This window comes from Centroberyx affinis, unplaced genomic scaffold (genome assembly GCF_046629955.1).
Source record: "Centroberyx affinis isolate AG114_WGS23_722 - 3 ecotype Tasmania unplaced genomic scaffold, CSIRO-AGI_Caff_v1 ptg001340l_1, whole genome shotgun sequence".
Classification (NCBI taxonomy): Eukaryota; Metazoa; Chordata; class Actinopteri; order Beryciformes; family Berycidae; genus Centroberyx; species Centroberyx affinis.
The window spans coordinates 58,108-83,601 of record NW_027279837.1 but is presented as its reverse complement, the minus strand read 5'-3'; the positions used below and the strand labels follow the sequence as shown (position 1 = coordinate 83,601).

Genomic DNA, 25,494 nt, shown 5'->3' with positions numbered 1-25,494 from the left:
ACACACACACACACACACACCGCCGCTGTCGTGGGAGAACCTCATCACTCCAGAGGGGGGGGGGGGGGGGACTCGAGTCACATGACACAATTTAAATTGTTTGAGACTTGATGCACGAAGGGAATACTTGAGACTTGACTTGGGTTCTGCTGACTTGGGACTTGTACTTTGACGACTTGAAAAGGTTTCTAAAGTCTTGACAAAAGATCTTGTTGTTTGTGTAAATGACTTAGATTGAAAGTGATGAGATTTGTTCCACCAGACCAAACTCTGTTTTCTGAATTTGTTTGGAATGATTGAATTTCATTGAAGCTGAAACTGATTATAGAAATCAAACTCATGATGCTCTTACCAGTTTTTTATCCTATTAAAACCACATTGCATTGAAAAGTCCTAGATATTTAGTTTTCTTTAAAATATTAAATTGATACTGAACTCTTGATTTGTTCTGACTTGACTTGGTGTTCTACATGTAGACTTGAGACTTGACTTGAGACTTGTGCCTCCAGACTTGAGACTGACTTGGGACTCGAGCAAAGTTGACTTGGTCACACCACTGCGTTACTAATTAATGTAGTAATTTTGGTGATTTTCGTGTTTTCACCTCAATTTAAATTTCTCAATCCTCTATGGGTTGAGAAACTTCTTTCACCTAACTAGGTTATTAAACCCTTTCAAAACCCATTAAATAAACTAAAAAAAAAAGAATTGTGGTCAGTAAAAACAAGGCCTTTCTCAGTTCCTGAAAAGCTGACATTTTGGAGGTACGAGCTTTTCACCCGACAGCGACGATATGCACTTACACACACACACACACACACACACACACACACACACATCCGAACACACACAGCTCTGAAACCAGATGCAGAGGGCAGGGATTCAGGAAGGGTTTGCTTTGCTTTAGGTGTTGCGGACAGCTAAGGCCTGTTCCAGCTCCTGTCTCCTCTGCTGGATCTGTTGGGGCAGATGAGAAGGAAAAAGCATCAGTGTGTGATCAGAGCGTGGATCCAGAGCCACAGCACAGTGGCACAGTGGGACCGCAGTTAGCAGCCAGGTGCCGTTTCCTCACCTTGCAGTAGAAGTAGCGGCTGACGGCCTCCTGGGACCAGGGCTCATGGTAAAACTCCGCCCTCCTCTCCTCTTCGGGGTTCCCCACCACGTCCGTCATTAACTACAGACCATGAGGAAAGCACAGTCATATAATATTGCACAGGACAAATGATCGTGTGTGATATAATGATACATGGGGACACAGGGTTTTCGACATGTTTTTTTTTTCAAGCGGTTGTGGGCAGGGAAGGATTGGCTCAGTCTGAAAACAATAAAAGGCATTACCTATTTTATCTTTCTTTCTTTCTTTCTACTTACAATATGTATTTTTTGTGTTTTATGTGAAGCACACTGAAATTGCCTTGTGCATGAAATGTGCTATAAATAAAGTTTGCCCTGCCATGCCTTTATCTGACCTGCAGACCAGAGATTGTGTGCAGCACAAGAATCGCTTTGCTTAAGAAACTCTCTGAAAAACCTTTCCTTCTATAAAACACTGCACCCTCTTGCGACATGGAAATTGCAGTAGTCAGTTTTGCAATCTTGATGGGTTTTTTTTTATTAACTGTGCAGCCCTAATTGCAATGTCTGATAATGTTGTGAAACAAGTAACACGGGCGAGTGTGTATGCGCTGTACTTTTAAATACTGGAGTCAAACCTTTAGGTCTCGGCTCTGGGACTTGAGCCAGTCCTGGATGTAGCCCTTGGGATCTCTGGAGAAACTGAGCATGAAGTCCCTCTGGATCTTCAGCTGGTTGATGGACTCAATGGTCTCATGGATCTGAAACAGTCACACACAAGTCAAGGAATGAAACAACCCCACTCACAAAAAAACAACAAAACAAAACAAAATAAAACGATTACAACTGCAAGATCTACAGCTGAATTGTCCATATGTCCACTACAGCACCTAGTAGAACTGATGCTGTTGCAAACTAAAATTACAAATAATAAATACATAATTCTACAGGAAAAGCTGGCTTTATGCATGTAAACTGTGGGAAAAACACTGAAAAAAGGGTGGCATTGGTGAATAGAGAGACATATGCCATGTGTTCTGTCAAAGTTGAGCAAGACACTAACTCCCTACATGCTCCCTCATTGCAGTAAAACTAGCTTTGACAAAACATAACCAGGAGACTGTCTGTTCCCACAGGGCAGCGCAATTTACACCTCAGTGTGACGTACGGTATCAAAGGGAAAGTGGAATCAGTGCAGAGTCTCTCCACCGTGGCGCTGCTGATCTCACCTTGTTGTCGAGGGAGGCGATCTCCTGCTGGTTGGCGGTGGAGAGGAGGAAGCTGCTCATCTGGCTCTTCAGGGGGTCCTCCACCTCCACGTCGATGTCGTAGCAGGCCGTCTTCTTCTGGTCATTGGGGTCCACACTGACAGGAGGGGGCCAAAGGAAAAAAGGGAATTATTCTGTTTAGTTATGTGTGTTGTGAATCATAAACAACATAATATATATATATATATATATATAGTATAATAAGGAGGAGATCTTTTGATAAATCCTCCAGAGCTTGTCTCTCTTGGCGCTTACTGGATTTCCGAAACTTGCCGCCTTACATTATTGTTGCCCACTAGATGTTTTCTGTTATTTTCTGCTTCTAAGTGAATAATAACAGTCCTGCATACCGGTGAAATTGTGTTATGAATTCACAGACCATGCATTAACTTGACTGTACTGAGAAAAAAACATGCTTTTTTTTTTGTGATGCCCACTGGACACAATTTGTGGTGCAGTAGTTGTATATTTTATTTCATAACCTCCGCCAAGGAGGTTATGTTTTCGGTGCCGTTTGTTTGTTTGTCTGTTTGTTTGTTTGTTTATCTGTTAGCAGGATTACGGAAAAACGACTGGCCTGATTTTCATGAAACTTGGTGGAAGGGTGTAGCATGGGCCAAGGAAGAACCCATTAAATTTTGGAGCGGATCCAGATCCGACTCATGAACAAGCAATAATAGCACGAACCTTGGCGGAGGTCTGTGCTCTCCGGTGCCCTTCTAGTTCCTTATAAAATTTATTTTTGGCTATGTAAAAATGTAGGAAAACAAAATCAAGGGGTACATCAGAAGCCTTTCTATCTATTAGGAAACAGCTTGGAGAAAACATTTTCTAGTTTCTGGCATCAAATTGAAAAACAAATAATAATAATAATGTTCCATGAAATACAATTTTGTAGTTATTAGAAGAGAATTTCTGAGTCAGGTAGACATGGAAACAGCTGCTAACCTGATCAGAATCACTTTTTTTTTTACAGTAAATGTACAGATGTTTGTCTTGGTTGGTGCAGAGAAACAGTACATACCGGCAAAGGGGCAAGAAGACCTCACATTCAGTTCAAGGTACCATGTGCAAAACATACAGTATAGTATCCAGAGGACAATACCACCTATTCAACATGTAGGAATCCGCTCTACCTGATGACATGGTTGATGACGATGGGGTCAGGAGGCAAGAGGAGGTTGGTGAGGCGCTGGGGGATCTCAGAGAACTTCAGCCGAGGACAGTCGAAAATCTGCACAGGGTGGTGAAAATAAAGAAAATACAGTGAATTTTGCAATTGCACTATAAATTTTGATATATGTGGAGACAGCCTTTTCCCCTATTTCCCTGTGTGCACGGTCACCATCGTTTTCTACACAATATATTTTTCCATGCTTAAAATAAACAAAATATCTAGAATGGTGGCAAAAATTAGATGCTTATGTTTAGATTTGACTAAAATGAAAGATTTTCTCTGCAACTTGAATTGTAGAAGAATACCTTGTTTAGGAAATAGTCTATAGCTTCTAGTGATTTGGAGATTGCAGTGATATAATATTTTTCATATTATTGGTGTAGCCCTACTCAAAAGGTATTATGAGCAACACTGATACTATTATTTATGAAGCAGCAGTGTGAAGCATGAGGCACTTGGAGCATCCCGTACCTGCTGGAAGTACTTGTCACAGTTGATGTACTCCTTGTCATGGGAGTCCTGCAGCTTGTTGGTCTTGACGTACTGCCAGAGGGCCTGGATGATGCAGGAGCGGGTCTGAGTGTGGATGCCCAGCAGGCGAGCCAGGCGAGGGTCCAGTTTGAACTGGGGAGGCTGCGGAGAGAGAGGATATAATCCCATTACAGCAACTAGAGCAGCAGCCCACCTCAGAACAATTACATTTGCTGGGTCGCATCATACAACGGCATCCTTAACACACTCCACCAGCTCGGGAATGGATGTCGACTTGAAAATGGAGTCTTACCTGTGCTATAATGGTTCTGTAGAGCTGTAGTTCTCAGCCTTTTTTAACTCAGGACTCCTTAAAACTTGATAATTACTCACGACCTCCTGTCTATTGTGGTGAACAGTTCAACCAAAGAATGATTTCCCTTTTAAAAGGTCATTTCAGACCTAGAGCCTGAAAACTTTTCAGTATTTCACAAGAAAAAAGCAAAAAAATAGAGAAAATCAGAAAAAATAGACATGATAATAAATTTGTATATCAGAAATTAGGGCTGGGCGATATGGACCAAAAATCATATCTCTGTATTTTTAGGCTGAATGGCGATACACAATATATACAGTATCTCGGTATTTTCTACGAAGTGGGCTAAATGTTCAGTTGTAAGTAGGGCTGGGCGATATGGACAAAATCAAATATCACAATATTTTTGACCAAATACCTCGATATCGATATTGCGACAATATTGTAGGGATGATTACTGGTGCTTTCACAAAATATTTACACAATGAGATTTTTGATAAATAATCATCAGTAATGTGGATATAATGACTAAGTGGGTAAAGGCAAATAATAGAACAGCTAGAACAGTCTGGTGAGTTCAGAAAATGACATCACTTTACTGTAATGCAGCCTTTAAAACCAGGAAAAGACAACACTTATGCCATATCACGATATTACAATATCCAAAATCTAAGATGATATCTAGTCTCATATCACGATATAGATATAATATCGATATATTGCCCAGCCCTATTAGAAATATATTTTTTTATCATCTTTCGACCCTCCAAAATTATCTCCGGACCCCCAGGTTGAGAACGACTGCTGTGGACTGTAGAGTCTGCAGGTTTTTCTTTCCAGCCAAACACTGCAGCAGCTGATTTCATGGATTAGTTCCTCTATGGTTAAGTGTTGAGTGGAGACCTGCAGGCACATGATAGATAACTGCTGTAGACTCAGATCTACAAGGGCCTACTGTATCTCCAGACAGTGGAGCTGTGACTGGTGGCTGTGTGGCGCCCTCACCTGGTAGTCCAGCATCAGCAGCAGGGTGCAGCGCACGCTCACGTCCCCCGGCCTCTTCACCTGGAAGCCGTCCGTCTCCTGGGTGGTGGGGGTGCGGTGCCACTGAGGGAGAGATCACACAAACACACCGCACAGTGACTACACACTCCAAACACAGCCTGATAATCACACTGAATCGTCTGCCTTTGTTTGTTTCACACTTCATTATCTGTTTGTTTTACACTTTAATACTCTGAATCGCACATTAATTCCCGAGTAGGCGGGACTCGCGATTCAAGGGGCTCCAAACTGCCAGGACCAGGAGATTTCACACAATTTACAAAGACAAACAAAGAAGACAAAATCATGTGAATACACTTGCAGCTAGCAGCCTTGATCTTGACCTTTTTAATCAGTGGTTTTGTGAGGAGAGAAATCCGTGTAAAGGAAAAGTGGCCATGCATGGTGTGCTAAGAAACCCAGATAGCAAAAGGTTGACTATGTGGCCGTTTGAGCTGAAAGTTATCACATGCAGAATCACACAATCAGCGGAGACATTTTGGAGCCAAAAAGCAGCACAGCTTATCAAATTGGGAGTGCATATCGGCCTGGACAAATAACATTATATTCTGTGTTTTAGTCTCTCTCTTTAGATATCAGAACCCGCTCTGTATGTAACCCTGGATGAAATTTTATTTGCATCTCTGTTTTATCTAAAGTGGTCAGCAGCTGAAAAGAAAAAAAAAAGCACTTAAAACACCATCCAGCAGTACAGTGGATTGTGGGAACTTAGTATGCAATACAGAAGGATACTTTCCTCCACCAATGACTGCCTCAGAACAGATAAGTATTGATTGTAGCTCAAGGTAGAGAAAAAAATTCTTTTGATGGAAAATCATTCAAAGCAAAGCAACTGAGTGCCTTGCTAAAATACCCCCTTAAAAGGAGAAACCTTGAGAAGTCCTAATTCTCACTCTAAAACTCCTAAAGTGGGTCTTTAGAAGTCAATACATTTTGTGAAGCTACAACAGTGAAGGGCGGCTAATAGTTGTTATTCAAATGTGAAAACTTGTTCTCTCCAGCTCTCACACTCCCATGTTACAGCAACCTTTCAGTGTGTTGAAGGGAAATAAAAACCTTTTGTTTCTATTGTTACAGAGGATCAATGTATTAAAAAAAAAAAAAAGAGTGGGCAGTCCACTCACTTTCAGTCTTTGTTATTCTTTATTTAGCCCAGCTAGGGGAGACACAGGAGGGAAAGCTCTGGTGGGATTTGATCCTCAGCCAGTTGGGTACATGTAGTTCCAGATTTAACCACGCGGCACACAATAACAATATTCAATCAACCTCCTCCCCTGCTGGTTAAGAGGTCCCACACAGTCATCTTTTTGGCTGATCTGGTTTTTCCCGTCATTGATTGCCTTCACAGGTAAACTGACCCTGACTGCATGGCTGATCAGTCTGATCTGCTGTGCCGATTTATGCAGCAAATAAATGCTGGTTGTTACTACTAGATGTGATCTCATATGAAAGCCTATTCAGTTATTCAGAAGTGAATGTTATCCACATAGGCTAAACATATCAAAATACCATATAAAAATTGTAACTACATGCCAACCATCTGGACCTACTAAACCACACAAGTAGTGAAGAGTGTAGGCAAGCATTTATGTTATAGTGCTTGCAGCTAAAAGTATAAAATAAAATATAATGAAAGGAGAGCCAAGGAGAGAGAGGGTCGTAATAACACTAATGACTACTTTTGAAGGGTTGCATTGCAGAATGCTGTTTATCCATTTTTCCAAAATAGATAAACAGCAATATTTCCAAAACAATGATGGTTACATCCTCAAGAACATTACTAAACTGGCTGCAATCATGTTGTAAGAGTAGGTGTAAAGTTTTTCATATGGTGACTATGTCATTTGGAGATGAACCTCTTCATTAGCACAGAGGGTGTAGTGATGGTTTTGGTGGCACTGACCTCCACCAGGTGGTTGTCAGGACCATACAGGTCTTTATCCAGCTCGATCACCAGGCTCTTAAAAAACGAAGAGAACTTCCTCTTCTGCTTCCCGGGCTGTGGAACGGATGGAGAAAGGTGCCCAATTAATTTCCAAATCAAACACACACACACACACACAGACACACAAGAAACACACACACAGACACAAACACAAACACTTGTCGCCGCTGCTTGGGTCACGGCAACATTTCTCATCAAGAAACCACAGAGGACGAATGAGATCAGAGACAAAGTGCGAGACAAGACATTCTCAGGGTCCACTTCCTCAGAGCTCAACCAGAAATATTTGTGGTTTGTGAAACCTAAATGCTTCCAACCGCTGTGAAATGACGGCCTTGCCCTGGACTACTGAGAACATCAGAGCATCTGAATAGAAGCTTACTGTGCAAAACAAATGTAAGATCATTCTGCTTTTCATGCTGCATCTATAATCTCTCTCTAAACATTCTTCAAAACACCGATCACTCGTTTACATTCTGGGCCAACCGATGGTTTTCTGTCTGAAGTGGTTTGAGCGAAGCCGTGTGTTACAACTATCCATCATTACTGTGCATGACTGTGGGCCAGAAACGACCCAGAGCGGCTCCTGGATCAAAGAGCGGCACACTTTCATACTAAATGGGAAGATTATGATCTCAGTTATTTTTCAGAGGACAAGCATCTATTTGACTCGCACCAAACTCATCAGCAAGAGATGGCAAAATACCAAGCCCTGCAGCAGAGAATGTGGCATCTATATAATGGAAAAAATGTTTTGAAATTGTTAAAAGTGATTTCATTTTCTAAATTGCTATAGCACATTATGAGTGTGTGTTTTCTTATTATATTATACCACTGTAGGAACGGCGGTATATTTTAGAGAAAGGAAGCTCACATCATCCAGCAACTTCCCCTCTACTCGCAGTTCCCACGATGCAATGCTGCCGTCGGAGTCGTCCGCGTCAGGTTTGGCAGGGTTGAAGGTGTTGGATATATACAGCCTCAGCTTACGCTTTTGCTGCTGACACAAGGACACATTAAACACACACAAACACAGGCACACACACACACATATATACAAACACACACACACAGACACACACAGACACACACACGCAAGTCAGTTTTACAGGGATATTTCACCATGTCACTGGTGGTGTTGCAGGTCCCATATCTGATCTGAAAATCCCAGATAAAAGCAGATAAAAAAAAGTGTATTTACATATTAACAAGCAGCAAGAGACTGAAAAGAGTCTTAAATCTTATATAGAGATGTTTTGAAGACTTTGATTTCAATGTGAGATGAAACTCACAATATGTTGCCAGGTAAGAAAATAAAATCCACTATGGAATGTTATATTAGTTAACTAGGTACACTACCAGTCAAAAGTTTGGACACACCTGATTGAGTGTACAATGTTTTTCATTATTTTACAGCCATTTTGATCTAAAGGCTTCTGCTTAACTGCTTGAAATCTGTTTCTTAGAGAAAATATAAAAAGTGAAGTTGATCCTATGTATGAATTTCTTTCCAAAGCCTTTGCCTTTCCATCAAGGCAAAGGGCGGCTACTTTAAATAATCTAAAATATAAGATAGTTTTGATTTGTTTAACACTTTTTTGGTCACTGCATAATTCCATTTGTGTTATTTCATAGTTTTGATGTCTTTATTATTATTCTAAAATGTGGAAAATAGTAAAAATAAAGAAAAATGTGGTGTGTCCAAACTTTTTGTATATTAAGACCCTTCAATACAAAATCATGACATGTGAGGCAATGTAATCATGTGTGTTTTTGAATTATTGAGGAGCAAACATCAGGTAACATTTTTGTTTTTTGTCATTTTAGAATGACACGCCTCACATCATCAAACCGCCGGCTAGCGGAGCGCGGCAGCTCAGGATTCCTCTTACCTTCATTGGTCTCTTCAGTGCTTCCTGGATGTCCACCCGTTTGCGCATGATGGTCTGGTCCAGTTTGCGCTCAAACGCCAGCAGATCCATGTAGGCCTGAGACTCGGGGACCAGCTCACGGATCTGGACAGAGGGAGACAATCAACTCCATTGTCATCGACATTTTTATTCTGATTTTAGAGTAAACAATTGCAATATCACACACAGAGAATTTAGGAATTGGATTTTCTTCACATATACCCCCCAAGACAGTGATATGTATATCACTAGAAGGCTAAACCGGATTATCTGCTTTGCCTTGGTGTTGGTAGAGGTTCACTGTCTTGCGTCAAGGACGTTCAGACCTGGATGAACACTGGAATCAAAACTGTGGCATTCCAGTCTGAGGACAGTTTCTCTAAATACCACATCATCCTGCTGCTACTAAAAACACTGCATTAGTTGTCACTTTTGTCATTGGCTGATTTTAAAAGGAATTTAATGGGCTTTGTTCTTGTTTCAGGCTGTAAAAATCATACTACACCATGTGTTACTTGGTAGGTTTTATTTTTATTTCATGTTTTCATTTTCATTGTTTTATGTTTGTCACTTGTGTGCTGTTGTGTTTAAATGTTTTTGTGTTTTTTTATTATCAGTGCTGCCTCCAGGTCTCTTGTAAAAGAGAAATTGGTTCTCAATGGGACTTCCTCGTCAAATAAAGGTTAAATTAAATAAAATAAATTGCAGCGGCATGATTCACCCTCAGAATTCACTCTCAAATCACTATATTATATACAGTAGGCAAATGAAATATTGTCTAAACTGTGACAGAGAGTAGTTGCTCTTTCTGAGACATAGTTTCTGCCAAACGTCTTTTCATCTTTTCACCCTGAAGGGAGGAAGCGACAGGAGGAAGCGGTCTGCGGCTCGACTGCCCAGTACATCATTAATAGGTCCACACCATCGCAGGGACACTGGGGGATCAAAATGAGATGCAGAGTGTGCAGCCAACCAGCCTGGACTGAGACATTACCATACCGAGAGAGTCCTCTGAGCATCAAGGGCTGCTTACCAAACTGTGCACACACTCATACAGTTACCCTCTCCTCCTCGCTCTGTCTTTCTTCTTTTCTGTTTCTCTTTCAGCGTCTGCCTTCATTGTTCGCTCTCATTCCTTGCCTATCTCCATCTCGGAGCCTTTCACCAGGCTGAGGTGCCGAGCAGACGGAGTGTGGCAGACATTCTCCGTCCCTGAGTCATTGCGGAGTGGCGCCTCGGGCCGAGCCTGCCGCTATCTCTCCCTGTCTGGGTTGTGTTAGGGGATAAGACCCAAACACAGACGCCCACAGTCTCCAGACCTCTGCAGCTACAATGCACAGCCTCAGTGTGAACAAGCCTCCGTGCTGCCGGCAGGACGAGGCACGGTGCAGGGCAGGGAGCCGAGACCGCGGGGGCTGAAATCACAGCCTCGGTCGGCACACCCTCACCTGTGGCGATGTGGTGATGCCGCCGCCGCCTCTTGTGATTCGAGTTGTGGTTGCGTGTTAGACATAACCCGCTGACTAATCCATTTTGAATCAGTGAGCAACCGTTCCAAATAACGGAGCGCAAAACGCAAAAAAAACCCTAAAACCTCCGGATCGCGCGGACATCTCCCCTCTCTCCTCATTTGAAAATAACACATAATCATCTGGCCCTCTGCGCCTCCCAAGAAGCCCTGACATCAAAACCCACCAGAATTTTCTGCAGATTGTAATACGGAAATACAAAAAAAACCACAGCAACAAAGGTAAAAACATGCAGCCTCACCCTTTGCGGAAGAATCTTGTCTGCCATTTTCCTTCTCTTAGCACTAGAGAGAGGGAGAGAAAGACAGAGAGAAAGAGGAAAAAGAGAGCATGTTACTATGGTGACTGATAGCGTAGCACCCAGGCCATCTGCTAAAATGCTGGGCCATATCCAGCACCCCAGCGTCCCAGCTGTGTGTGTGTGTGTGTTAGTGTGTGTGTGTGTGTGTGTGTGTGTGTGCGTGCATTTGTGTGTCTCTGAAATGCAGTGGTCCACCTGGAGAGCGAGAGCCTATAGCAGCCAAAAAAGTGTCACATCACACATCTTTTGCCTGACTTGTATTCGCTGCACTCACTCTCTCTCTCACTCACTCTCTCTCTCTCTCTCTCTCTCTCTCACACACACACACACACACACACACACACACACACACACTCAGACTCTACAGAATCACTGGGGCCGTTGCAGCAGGACTTGGATAGTGACAGGTTGTGTGTTCATTAGCATTTAGGAATGTAGAGTCTTCAAGATATTCACCAAGGAGAATGTGAGCGCAAACGTGTGTGTGTGTAGATATTTTCATTCATGAATGCCAGGCATTTCCTTCTGTGTGAGGACACCATTTGTTTATAGATACCATGTATTTATCTCATACTTACCGAGGATGGACTAAGGAGTAAGAAGTAAAATAAGAAACAGACTCTGTGCCAGGTTTACCGATGATGCCTTTGTCTGAACTTTCTTACTGGGTGACACTGATTAAAAAATACAAGATTCAACACTACAGCTTCCCGTTCGATCCAAATTTCCAGCCAAATGTTCTTTGGAATTAAAACTAAAAGACTGCTGCGAAAGCTGCGAAACATCAATGGGGAAAACATGCCTGTGGAGTCCTGGGATATGTGGAGCACCCATGTAAATTCATGCAAATGTTTTGTTATCAGTGCCAGTAGAGGGACGCTACCTGAAAACACCTAGATGACACTAGAGAAAGCTCCTATCACAAAGCACTGAAAAGGTCTGTGAAGCAGTATGTTACATCAGCATGCCAAATACTGACACAGACCTACTGTAGGGACAATTAAAAGGATCTGGGATAGATTTAAAAAAGGAAAAAACAAACCTGCTTAAAAACATCTGCCTTAAAACACAAGGGTTTGAGATTGGATTCTACTTTATTAGAATCACTTTCCCCCCCCCCCCAATAAGAGGTATCGGCTGCAACAATTGTTCCCATCATGCCATGCTCCAGTCCAGTCCAAAGCATGCACCGCTACATGTTACAGGTCTTTAAGGACAACTTCTGGGAGTCGGTAAATATGGCTGGACCAAAACAGCTAGTTCAGGGAGTGCTGGGCTCAGGTGAGAGGCTAAAAAGGGGGCGAGAGTCAAACGTAAGAAAACTGACATGCAGCAGAATAAACTCCTACTTTGATCCGAGCGTGGGATCTGATTGGGGCTCTCTCATGTCCATCTGCCTCGCCGGCATCTCATTGGCTCCGGGGAATCCGACTGGCTTCCTAAGAATTGATGAGGATTCGAAGGTTGTCCGATTAGAGTTGTGGCGAGACACACACTCAATGGCAGCAAGAACGATGTCAGAGGGGTAACACTTGGTGGCTGAGTGTGTGTGTCTGTCTGTGTGTTTATGTTTATATTGGATGTGTGTGAGGTCAAGGGTCTGTTAGTAGGTGCAGTTTATAGAACTCAGACAAGGGCAGGCATTGGGATGGAGGGGTGTATCTGTGTCCATGCACGCACACAGTGCAGCAGAGAAGGACCTGGTAGACATCCTGCTCATCTGAGGGACACGCTTATTCAACAAGTTTCTCAGTGAACCAAAACAATCATGCTTCACACACACAGACAGACAACACACTGATAATGGACACTCTGTGAATTCGTGGGTCGCACACAAAGGGGCAAAGGGAGAAGGACCAGACAAGCAGCGCACACGTTTAGCTCTTTGCTCCGGCGTGGGACGGCTATAAATCAAAATAATAAGCTGATGAGTTCTCAGGTGCAGATGAAGACACCAAGCATACAACGTCTCACACTTTGAGGAGTTTTGTACAACTCGCTATGTGTGCTAGAGAAGTGGTTACACACAGGAGTCCCACACTAAACTGTTAATTGCTCAGCATAAAAAACAAATTTTTTGGTAGCAAGGAAATGTCACATGAAAAGCCCAGTGTGATCACATGAAAGCACAAAGAGCTTCTAAGGCATTTCTCAAATCGCATTAACTTGTCCGTCAGAAAGTATGATAATAAGCTTATGAAATTTATTATTCATGATGTTGCTGTAGTGTTTTTTTGGATAGATTTTGGCTTTTGTGACTTTTAAGCAAAATTTCCACCGTGCCCCAATATGCCGGTTGATAGCCACCATCTCTTGAGTTCCCTGCTATAAGACACACCTAACCGCCCGACATTAAAACCTGCACTTTGACACCTCGTTGTGTTTTGCTTGATTCAAAACTATCCGTACAACTTTATGCAAAGTGAATGTGAATCGCAGCCTATTTTTAGCGGCGGCTTTGCGTAGGACAGCGCTGGCTCTGCAGAGCGAGTTTAGCTCGGACCATAAGGTCTCAATGACACTGCAAACACAGGTGGCCTGGCCTCAGCTGGCAGCTGCCTGGGGTGCGAGCAGGACGGAGTGTGCGTGTGTGTGTGAGTGTGTGTGAGTGTGTGTGTGTGTGTGTGTGTGTGTAGCAGGGGGTAGGAGCATCGCCTTGTTTGCCAGAGGACACACACTCTCACAAAGGGGGAGAGAGAGAGAGAGAGAGAGAGAGAGAGAGAGAGAGAGAGAGAGAGAGAGAGAGAGACACCTGGATGGGTCACCCTGGACCATCGATCAGGCCCACACAGCCAGCCAGCCGCCCTGGGGGTTGAGGCCCGACGCAGAACAACATTTCCCCTGACCTGTTTGACAAGCCTGCTTAATTGTAAGTGGATCAATTGTGCTGCAGATACTGAGAGAATGAAAGAGAGAGAGAGAGAGAGAGAGAGAGAGAGAGAAGTCCACTGAGTGTGCATATTGATCTCCTTTCTAATGACCATACCTGCCACACACTCTTATCCTTAAAGACATCCATCCACTGTGTCTGTGTCTGTGTGCGTATGTGTGTGTGTGTGTGTGTTTGTGTCTGTGCGTCTAGGGAATTGATGTCACTGTTCAGATCTTTTTTCTACGGCTGGCCCGCGACACGGTGTAGTCGACTACCTGACAGTGGATAGTGTGACACTAAGCCGAAGCTTTCGCATTCAAAATGCTAGCGCCTAAAGCTGTATGGACGCCTTCTGAAGAGGTTTGGGCAAACCAGACTACAAAGACTGAGAAGGGACACACACACAGAGAGGAGACACACAGAGAGCAGAGACACATTCAGTCATGTCAGGGGTTGAGTGGATGAGGAGCAGGGAGCAGGGTCCAGGATGCAAGAAGTGAAGCAGTGGGAGGGAGTTGATATGCAAACTTGCAAACTGAATAAAAAAAACTGAACTAAAAGCTGATTATAGAAACAAAAAGGTTATGGTTACACTTCTCATATTGACATGATTTCTGAGATCTAATTCTGAAGATCAGATTTTAGGAGATCACATTGCAGTATGTGCACACTTGGCTTGAAAAAGGTAAAATGATATATTACAGTATATGCTGTGGCTGTAGTTATTGAAATCTGTGTCTGCATTTTTTCCCAATCTTATGAATCTTATTACATTACTTGTACGCAAATTGAGGCTGGATTGCATCCTGATTTTGTAGAATTCCAATCATAATGCAGGCCGGGCCACTTCCATATTTGGTTTTGAAGCTCCGACAGACTTGTCAACCTGTTAATTTGACAGGTCTGTCACTTAAGTATCATTGAAGAAACAGTGTAACCATAGCCGCTGTAGTCTAGGTGATCTCTTAACCAAATCACACAACAGCAGACATGTGGAGGGGAAGGAGCTGAGCAAGCCATGCAGTATCTGAAGAGGAGTTGGAGGTTGGTTTGATTCCGTTTTCGGGTGTCTGCGTCTCACACTCACTTTCTGGCCCGGTTCTGGACGGACTGCTGCTGCTGCTGCTGCTGCTGGACCTGCTGGGAGGGGGCGGGTCTCTTACGGCTGGGCTCCATCACCGGGGTGGGCAGGCCGGGCCGCACCGCCGGGCTCCCTCCGTACGGTGGGCCGGGGGGGCCCATGGGAGCTCCCTGGTGGGGCATCCTCGCTCCAGACGGCATGCCAGGACGCTGGGAGGGAGACAAAGGGGGAAGGAGGGTCACATGTACGTAGAATACATTCTCTGAGGGTTTAGATTCTGCAGTTTCTGATGAATTACACTCATGAATCACTATTTCGAGAGAACAAGGGATAGTTATATTAGATCCTGTGTAATGGTCCTTTTATACATTTTCTATAATCTATGATCACTTCTTTAAACTGGTGCATCTCGACAATGTGCATCTCATTCAAGTGTTTCCATTAAAGCTGCACTAGGCAAGATTTTTATGTAAAAATCCACCCGTCCTATCTAAATCATGAAGTGGGGCTGCAACAGCGTCCCATACCTAAATGAGACGCTGGAGATTCGCCCTATTTGCCCAAATGAAACTCTGGTGTCGGGTTGTGGTCGCTGGTGGGAAATCTTCTCTGTGTACAGGAAGTGACGAATTGAAACTTAAGAGTGAAACACAAACTGTCTCCTAAATAGCAAGTCCAGAGAAACCTCGACTCACCAACGTTAGATCTCTTTGCCTCTCTTATACTTTACTATCCCTTAGATATAAAGCGATCGCAGAACAGCCGGGTTGATAAACATGTGTGCTGTGTGCAGTTTAGTGGCATCAGGTTACATGATTTGTGGGTTTTGAAGCATGCAAAATTTCAAACAGTTACCTCTTCTTGCCATTTGGGGCCGCGAACATGCAATGTTGACTAGTGTAGCTTTAAATGTTGTGCCATCCACTATGGGATTTCTCACACCTTGAATTTTTTACAGCTTTTTGGCTTTGTTTTTGTTTTCCAAAAAGGGTAACCGTAAACTGTTTTCTCTTTCACACACACACACACTCCTACAACAATGCAAACAGTGTCAGAGCCTATAGCCCCACAGTCCCATCTTGAAGCCTGGGAACAACTGGGGGAAGTCACACCTGTGCTTGTCACTCTTATGGCAACAGCTGCCTGCCGCCTCAGCTTATTGTCTGATGGGAGGTGAAGCCAAGTGGGCTATATATCTGACACAAAGAAATCCTTTGACTCCATCCAAAGCACAGACCTACTATATAAAGAACCCCGCTAGAAGGCAGAGCACATTCACAGAGAAGAAGAACCTGTCCTTTAATTGAAAATATAATTACTTCAAGTGCAGCATGAACACAAATTGATCCAAAAAAATGAAACGCTGAAGTGAAGATCAGTGATGGTTTTTCACTGAGGAACCGAACTATAAATATTCTACAAAGGACAGATCTTGTGACGTTTCAGTCCATGAAAGATGCTGAGATTCTATTCTTCCCTCTCTGCCTCTCTGAAAGGACCCTTTCATTCAAAATAGCAGCTAAACCTTGCCATTTGGACAAACAGTTACCTGTACAAAGACATGGCAAAACAGCTGCGAGAGCCATGACACTTTAGACCCAAATTACTGACCCGCCACCTTGTAAAAATGTCAACTTTCCAAATCGCCGCAGCAATTGACCGCTACATTTTATATCACAGTAACAGAATGGGTGAATGTTGGAGAAATAGCAGTATTGGAGTATACAAAACAGTTGTTTCATAACCTTGGGGAGCTGTTATTGTACGCACACCCTTTTCAAACATTTCACACTGTTTGTCATTTGTAGACTGCCAATCTCCGGATGAACACACACACACACACACTCATGAATCAGATGTGATCTTTAGACCATCCACAAACACTCACATGCAACCTCCACCCAACCCCCCCTCTCAAACAACAGAACAGGGAAATAAACAGCAGGGAGATCAAAACGAAAGAATCTAAATGTCAAATTGGGTCAAAATGTGAAGATGTGTATTCATAGGGGATATTCAATAATTCAAACGACATCATGCGACAGTCTTAGGCCAGTGTATTATGTGGCCTTTTTAAAATGGTGACCATAGCAGAGATCGTGTGATAAGACGCCCATGCATGTTCCCCTACGCAGGCGTTGCTGTCACTCTGGCTGAGGGTGTAGGGGGTGGGGTGGGTGGGGGTGGGGGGTGTTAGCAATTGAGAAGGGTCTCAATTTGCCACAGAGAGGGAGAGAGAGAGAGAGAGAGAGAGAGAGAGAGAACACACCATGCGGTCAGTTTATGGGCTTCTAGCTCAAATGTAGCTACCTCTCTGTCCACATACCCCACACACACACACACACACACACACACACACACACACACTAGGGATGGGACGATATGCTTATGTCACGACGCGATTCAATACAACCACAATACGATGTAATAAATAAAAGTTTGATGACAACAAAGTCTGACTGTGCAGAATTATGTTTATTTCTGAGCCGCAAATCTTTCTAGCAAATGGCACTGGCTCGCTAGAATGTAAACACCAATTTAAAAATGTCATTACAAAGTGACAATAATATAATGTGGATGGAGAGCTTGTGAAATTGTGATGGGCAAGCCGTCTCATTTGTGATTACTACAGCAGAATATAATGTAGCTAATATCTCGATTCATTTTTCTGCCCCATGATACATTTTTGCATTGTGATGTATTGAATTTCAATACATCGTCCTATCCCTAACACACACATACACTCTCTCACAGACACACACACACACACACACACACGCACATCATCAGACTAGACACTCAGCAGCCAGACCCACCCAGAGAAGTGGGGATACAGAAAGGAGGAGAGATACTGCTGTTACTCTGGAGAACTTGAGCCTCAGATAACAGACACAAAAGGATACGCTTAGCGGGATAATGTGAATTTCTACGGTACTACAGTGACTTCCCCTAAATCCACACACAATGGCGCTGAGTGGTACACTATAATCTGACCTGCTGAACTGACTCCAAGACTCTGCCCAGATCTCTGCCAGCCAGCCAGCCAGCAATCTAATCTGCCATGTGGATGGATATCTGAGAAGTGTGTTGGCATCTATGGGAAGGCTAAAGGGATTTGAAGAGGCCAAACTTAACCCACACTGTACTAAAGATATGAATCTGTGGGTTGTAATATGGATGATCCCTCAAAGGCTTTCACTGCCCCACAGTTGTGATAGGAAACCTGTACGAAAAATTGACGATGGGAGGTTTCTTTATGTGAGATTTAAGTCCATTTTAGGATTTATGATCTTGCCGAAAAACCCTCCCATCCTTCATTTTTGATAGTGTTCCTGCATTTGTCAAAAAAAACGCACCCATCTAAAAAGATTCTTCTTCTGAGGCGTCAAATAAGGCGCGATGGGTTTCATTCTACTTATCGTAAGCCATTTTTTAATGACAAGGCAGACGGTTGAGAGGGGTTTTGAAGAAATGTTTACGGTTTACGGTGAAAGACGTCATTCTGTCTCTCTCTCTCTCACACATGCACACACACAAAGACCTTACTAATGACAAAGCTAGAATGTGTCATATCATGTGGCTTGTCGGGGTTTCCCACGCAGAGCGCTGGGAGGCGTTTCTCCTCGCCACGGCCCTCGCTGACCTCCACATCCACACATGTGCAGGAGAAGTAAAACAGGAGGGGGAGGTGAGACAGATAATGAGAGAGAGGAAGAGACTTCAGCCAGGCCTTCAGCCCACCCACCAGTCCTAGAACCAGACCTCGGCCAAACAATCTCCTCCGCAACACACACACACACACACACACACACACACACACACACACACACACACAAACACTACTGCTGGAAGGCTGGAATACTACGACCTTCGGTAACAACAGCACTGTGTGCATATATATGTGCATATGTGTGAGTGTAAATGCCTCTGCACATGTATGTGTGTGTGTGAAGTGTGACTAGCCTTTTGAAAAGTCTATCTCAGGAGATAAATGTAACTTTGCCCACTGTGCTGCATATTAAACAGAGTCCAGCTTTGCTTTAGAGTCATTCGCCTGCGAGGGGAAAGGAAACGTCATCGCTCGCCACAAGCTAGCAAACTGCGCCGAATCGTCCGCATATCCCATAGTCTAAATATTTCTCTGTTCTGCAGTATACACAATGAGGAACCTGCCGTGAATATTATAACAAGACTTTTCCATCTTGAATCCAGGGTAGAGGGGAGAGGGGAGAGGCAGGCACGAGAGAAAATAAGCAGAGGGAAATATTTGGCTGGGAGCAGCCAGAGCCTCATCAAGGTTAATTGGTCTGTTGAGAGGACACACTCATCTGGCTCATCAATCACCTGGTCCATTGTTTCCCAAAGTCTGTCTCTCTGCGCAAGGCTTCACCACCATATCCCCAGTAATGACCGCTCCTGTCAAAAAGACTACACCTCATCTTGTCTTAGTATATAAATCCACCTGGTGTCAGCAAGCCCAGTATCAGCAGCGATTAAAACGGAAGAAAAGTCTAAAGGCAAAATTAAAAGTGGCATAGCTCGCAAACAAGTTTTGTGATGAATTGGTGTAATCATAAATGAAATATTGTTTTTATAATGGAAATATTGACAAACAAAACACCAGCAAGTGTTTCTGACCCAATTTATGTATTCTAGGGTTAAGGAGAGACGCCAAGTCTCAGGATGAGAGCATCAGTGCCATTCAATTCAGTCGACCCACAGAGTAGAAACCATGAGGTATCTCGAGAATGAGATAGACAGCTATGACTGGCGGATGTGTTGTTACAGTAAATGATTGGTTTATTTGTGGCAGACTGAATTCGGTCAAAGTTCCAAGATCATAGTCACAGCTGTCAAAACTTTCAACAGGAAAGTATCAGCGACCAAGACTTTTACAACGCTGCTCAGCCTCAGCTCTCTATTTCAGCCCCTTACCAAAACAAACCACTATTGTATTCCCTGCTCTGTTATTAATGCGCCGTATGAGGCTGTGGTAATAGTTGCCTAACCTCTAAACATAAGCAATACTTGACATTTCATACTAGCTTCACATGAATGGATTTATTGTTCTGCACGATTTCCAGGATCTTGCCATCGGCTTCAGCCGACGCTACGACTCTGCGTTTTTGGTTTGTCTCATGACCTTACAGGTTCAAATCCTTCCACCAACATGCTGACTAGAAGGCTACTTTGAGAGTGTTGTTTTGAGTGGACTAGTCATATCCCCCTCTGTCTGTGACTCCAAGGGAAGCACGCTCAGTCTGCTCCTCTGTTAGCCAAAGGGGGGCTGTGCTGCTGCTTAGCTCCTATTTCTCCAATTATCCATTTTTGTGTTAGAAATCCTCTGTTCCTCATCCTTTTCCTCAGCTCCATCCATCCATGCTGTTCCAGTTCTCGCTCTTTCTAGCCATCCCCCTCTCTCTCTCTCTCTCTCTCTCTCTCTCTCTCTCTCTCTCCCTCTTAACAGGCTGGGATCCAGGGGGCTGGAAATAACCTTCACATGGCCAGCTTACCCAGCTATCTCTCACACACAGACCGCTGCTGCGCCGACTCATGCACACACACTTGAGCAGTTGCATACAACACACACACATACACACACACACACACACACAGATGCATGCCAGAGCCCAGCTCCCTTCATGAGAATGACGGACAGCGCCACTCACCACTCCATGGACCAGGAACTCAAACAGTTTGCTCTTGGTGGCTTTCCTGGCTCCCCCCGCCGTCTCCTCCGTAGCCATTTGCTCAGTCCCCTCCGTTCACCCTGCTATGTCTCCCTCTCTTTCTTTTGTCTTTCCCTCTCCCTGCCTCTCTCTCCCTTCACCCAGCCTCCTGTTCCCCTCCCCTGCTCCACTTTCCTTCTCTTTGTGCTCTCCTTTTCAGCACTGCCTGTCCCTGACTCTCCTTCTCTCTCTCGCAGTCTCCCTCTCTCACTCCCTCTCTCTCTCTCTCTCTCTCTCTCTCCCTCTATTTTGAATGTGCAGCAGCCCTGCCGAGTCTCTCACTGTGTCTCGCTCACTTTTTAGTTGAGCTGCCTTTCAGGAGCCCGGCGCGTCGCTTGCAGGGGGGGAGTGGGGGTCTGGCAGGGGGGTTTCAGCCAGCCCACCCTGCCGCTCCCCCTCACAGCTGTTGCATTCCATTGGTAGATAAGGGCATGCGGAGCGGCTGGCTGCTGTTTGGTTTAAACGGGGGCCGGGGAGGTTAGAATCAGTTAGCTATTCCTCTGCTGTAGTTTCCCCCTAGTGACCAACCCAGAGGCCATGGTCAGCACACACAGAGCTCCAAGTCTGGACTCATTCTCAAAAAAAGGACATCGGGCTCTTAAAGGGGCCACGCTGCATATCATTAATGCCCTTATATGCATGCAAACATAATCACACCTAAATTGCCACATATATGATGGGATTAAGACAATCAGGATGGTGATATTGGATGAAATTCAGGAGTAAATATCTATTCGCCCCTGGAAAGCCACTTAAATCACAAAAAGGCATTTGCTATTCAGACCGTATGGCAATATAAAGGAAGGGAAATTATATTTGTCTGTTTGCCTATGAATACAAAACACTTCTCACAATGGGCGAGCTAATCTCCACTTAAGCCACTTCACACAGGAAGAAGGCCACGTCAAGAGCACCTTCACTTCCTGTGTCGGCCTTTGTCAGAGTGCATTCATAGGTTAAGGGTATTTCCTCTCCGCTCGCCTCATTAGCTTTACCTTTCACCCACTGCTCGGACCGGAGCGCTGCATTCAGCCTGTCAATCCTGCGCCGCTACAGTATAATGGCACACAAACACAGGCAAGGTGACTGTGTCGGTTTCCACTTGTAATTAGGTTGTGTCATCTGTGTCTGCGATTCTTTGCCTGCTGCTTTCTTTTTGCTCTTCTTCTCAAAAATGCAAAGAAAATTGAAGGCCTGAGCAGCATGAAAAAAACCCAAAAAGAACAAAAAAAAACACAGACCTTCTTTTCAAGGACACAAGGACGTGGTGTGAGGAATGAAGAAAAGACTATTGAGATTCAGCCACAGAGGCACACTAGAAATATACAGACTGACAGTGTGTGTTGTGATCCCTGGGTTGTGATGTGACAGGCTGTCTCGCAGTCCAATTACACACAAGTCTGAGCTTCGGCTGTCGCCACACAGGCCATTACCCAGGCTAAACCATGCTACATTGAAGATTATGGCTCTCTCTCTCTGTCTCCGTGCCTTTTCCTCTCCCTCTCTTCTTCCCTCTCTCCCTCCCTTCTTCTTACAGCCGTCAGATCGGGGCAGTGAAATATTCATGAGGTTATTTGAATGACAAAGGAGGTGAAGTGGGACAGAATCAAAGGGGCTTGGCTTATGACACATGACGGAAAATTGTCACTGTTATTGTTTCCTCTCCTCTGTTCCTGTGTGTGGAGAAAAGGCCAGAGGAGGAGTGCTGTACCAGGTGCCAAAGACTGGTGCCGAGGAGATTGCCTTGAACAGTCTTAATAGCAGATAGAAAGCTTTCATACAAAGCCACACAAAAGAACCATTGAAAGCAACACCTAAACTGTTTTAAAAATTTGTCCTCCAAATCTCTGCGTACTCTAAACAGCTTGCTTCTTGAAAAATGGTGCGAGAGGGATCTGCGGTGGGGGGTGGGGGTGTTTCTCCTGTCCTGAGCGTTAACTTGATGGCTACGGCATGCTAGACCAGACTTAGAGGGACACTGTGTAGTTATTGTTGCAGTACGGACAGCTGGCTGGTGGGACTGCGAGCTTCAGGTCAGAGGTCACGACCCTTTGGAGGACACTTCTCCTCTAAAGGAAGTCTGGGAGGATCCAATCCCAAATCCTCGTTTACGGAGGAGAGATATTCCCCATCACACAGCAGAGCAAAGCAGCAATCCACCGATCTCACTGCATGCCCTTCAGACTTCCTTCCCCCTCTCCTAATTATTGATTATGTGAGCCTGTCTTGACAATGTGGGATCGATCTATTGATAGGCAAAGCCGCTGGCCCTCCCATGTGTTATTGACAGCTTGTGGTATTTGTCCGCTTGTTGGTGACATCTGCTGTTGAGATGAGTGTACTGCTGCTGTCATTCAAGCTTGGAGGAACATTAATAAACACAAATCTCCATCACAAAATCTCTCGCTGCAACCGTGATCCATCTCTGTTCTCTCTGCAGTCAAACAATGCCGTTATATCAGTCCTCTTTAAAACTATGCATTAGATTGCTTTATATTACATAACATATGACACAGACGTACAGTATATTACTCCTATAAAAACAATGAGTGTGTCTTGATCTCCTGCAAGGTCAAAAGCTCAACGCAGATAGCTTATCCATGCAGATTCAGAGAGACTAAGGTTGTGCCAATCCCCGTTTCTCCAGCAACGGCACGTGGGCGTTCAAAGATAACAAAGAGATCCAGCGGCTCAGGCAATGGCAAAGGAGCCTTGAGTGCAGGAGTACCCCTTGTTGGACCCCCACCGTCTCCCTCACCAAAGCCAGTCAGTCTCACCAAATGGTAATGTCCCAGTGTGTAGCAGACAGGGGGTAGAGGGGGGCTAACAGGGGGTAAGGGAGCAGCAGTAGTATTATTAATGACCAACAGAGGGAGCAAACACCCATGGAGGGAGATGCTGTCTGTTTGAATGAAAGGATCGCTCCATGTTCAGGCCCGGACTGCAGTGTGCCGCCAGAAAGAAATGGATGAACAACAGGGTACGGAATAAGACCGACTCCCTCCTAGAGCTTAAAAAAGCATAAAAGCATAAAACACTGTAATTTCTGAAAGGACCGAGCTCCAATCAGTTTTCATTTTCTATAAGCGCCTTCTTGTGGGTTTAAAATTGTTCACTTTCCCTATTCGGCCACTAGAGAGAGACACAGAGCGCATACTGTGGAGGCATTTTGATCCCAGTCATGTACATACAGTATGCAAACTGTGTCTGGTCTATATTCTATCCTACAGAGTGGCAGATTCATCACTTCACATCGTATGTAATCACAGTCTGGGATACAGTTACATGAGAGGAAATGCTGCCTCAATCAAACACCCCAAAGTGGTAGAATTTGCTCACACAACAGAACTGACTATAAACCAATCAATCAGTGTTATTGCAGTCTAACATACCAACATACAAGCTATGATTTTTATCGCAGAATATGCAGCTCAACGTATGTAAGAAGAGCTGGGTGGATTGGAGTTTCTTTCATTGCTTTGCTCTGCCCTAGTCAGTGATGCAGCACAACAACAATAGGCTGAGCTGAGAGAAAGAAGGAAAAATCCATACGATGATGGTTTCAGACCCTTTGTCTACATTCCCTTAACATTTAGCACTGGGAGAGAGAGAGAGAGAGAGAGAGAGACAGAGAGAGAGAGAGAGACAGAGAGAGAGACACAGCCATACAAAAAGGCAGACAGGCATGCAGACAGAAAAGTATGCGATATGATATAAAACGGTAATCAAAAAGAGAGAGGATATATAAAGAATAAGAATTTACACCAGTCCGGATGCAGGTTTAATGTACAGTTCCCAACGGCAAGGTTTACATACCAGAAACCATGAACCTGCCCTCGTCAACATTATTGTCACAGACAGATGGGGTGCACTAGGGGGAATGTGGACTGGAAGGAGGGCATGGAATAAGTCTGATTCCCTCCCAGTGCTGGGCCCCTCTCTTTCTTCAGTTTAAGAGCTGCAGACAAAACCCAGCTCAAGCTGCTTAAAGGCCAGGGCTCTAGGAAAGCCACTCAATGGCCATCAGCCACCATCAAAGGGACTGTACAAAAGCAAGCAGACCTGCACCTTTGCTGAGGGGGATTAAGGACATTGGACATTTCAGGACAGATTTCTAGAAGCTAGGCATTCGTAATGAAGAGGAACCTGCAGAGAAAAGTCTCAAGATAGGTGAAAATAATTGGGTATCTGCTTATATTTTCTCATCAAATCAATATGAAATGTACTGCAAGAAAATAGGGTGGGTGAGGCTGCACAAAGCAACAGAAAGACATTTTTATTCCACAGGTATGTTAAGCACCTAACCTAAGAAGCTGCAGATAAGGAGTTTAGGGTCAACCTTGGATTTCAGCGGTTGTTTGGGACAAAGCATCTTTATCCAGGCAGCAGTTATGGTTGAGCTCCTTGGCAGGCCCCGAGCCGCTCCCGTTGCCCTGAAAAGGAGGCATTGTGGGAGCAGATGGAAAGACCCAGCAACAGCCTCATAATGAGCTGAGTTTCCCCGCAGCCTCGGGCGGCAACGAGCAACACACCGGAACAACCCCGAAGCATTACCTGCTTCAGGCCATTTCCTGTTTGCTGTAGCCATGACAACGGGATAGTCTGCCTTCCCTCCAAAGGTAACAGCCAGTGCTCTGGGAGCAAACCTGACTGCAGTGACTTCAAAACTGGAGCAGCAGCTGGTGATCCGAGAGAACTACTCCAGATCTATTGCTCGAAAACTAAGAAATAACCCCTATTGTAGAGATGGAGTAGG

General features: G+C 44.3%; 1 protein-coding gene across 2 annotated transcripts; it reads right to left on the bottom strand.

Moving 5' to 3' along the window:
• Nucleotides 1-856: 856 nt before the first annotated feature.
• LOC139649434 (SWI/SNF-related matrix-associated actin-dependent regulator of chromatin subfamily D member 3) lies at nucleotides 857-20,874 on the bottom strand. Of its 2 annotated transcripts, XM_071525836.1 has the most exons (14): nucleotides 20,679-20,874; nucleotides 15,016-15,218; nucleotides 12,406-12,495; nucleotides 10,997-11,039; nucleotides 9,209-9,331; nucleotides 8,191-8,313; nucleotides 7,275-7,370; nucleotides 5,312-5,413; nucleotides 3,991-4,152; nucleotides 3,479-3,576; nucleotides 2,304-2,439; nucleotides 1,713-1,835; nucleotides 1,073-1,174; nucleotides 857-957 (listed from the first exon to the last, which is right to left on the bottom strand). In XM_071525836.1, exons 1-14 carry the CDS (start codon nucleotides 20,754-20,756, stop codon nucleotides 904-906), a joined length of 1,533 nt encoding a protein of 510 aa, XP_071381937.1. In that variant the 5' UTR covers nucleotides 20,757-20,874; the 3' UTR covers nucleotides 857-903. The 2 variants fall into 2 exon arrangements, with proteins under 2 accessions (XP_071381937.1, XP_071381938.1); XM_071525837.1 differs by lacking the exon at nucleotides 12,406-12,495.
• Nucleotides 20,875-25,494: the final 4,620 nt, after the last annotated feature.

Bases quoted from the DNA above. Each gene is read 5' to 3' on its own strand.
- LOC139649434 (XM_071525836.1), bottom strand. From the start codon at position 20,756: ATGGCTACGGAGGAGACGGCGGGGGGAGCCAGGAAAGCCACCAAGAGC. The intron at 8,314-9,208 runs GTAAGAGGAATC...TTGTGTCAGCAG, and splicing joins CACTGAAGAGACCAATGAAG to CAAAAGCGTAAGCTGAGGCT. The intron at 3,577-3,990 runs GTACGGGATGCT...CACCCTGTGCAG, and splicing joins GTGACAAGTACTTCCAGCAG to ATTTTCGACTGTCCTCGGCT.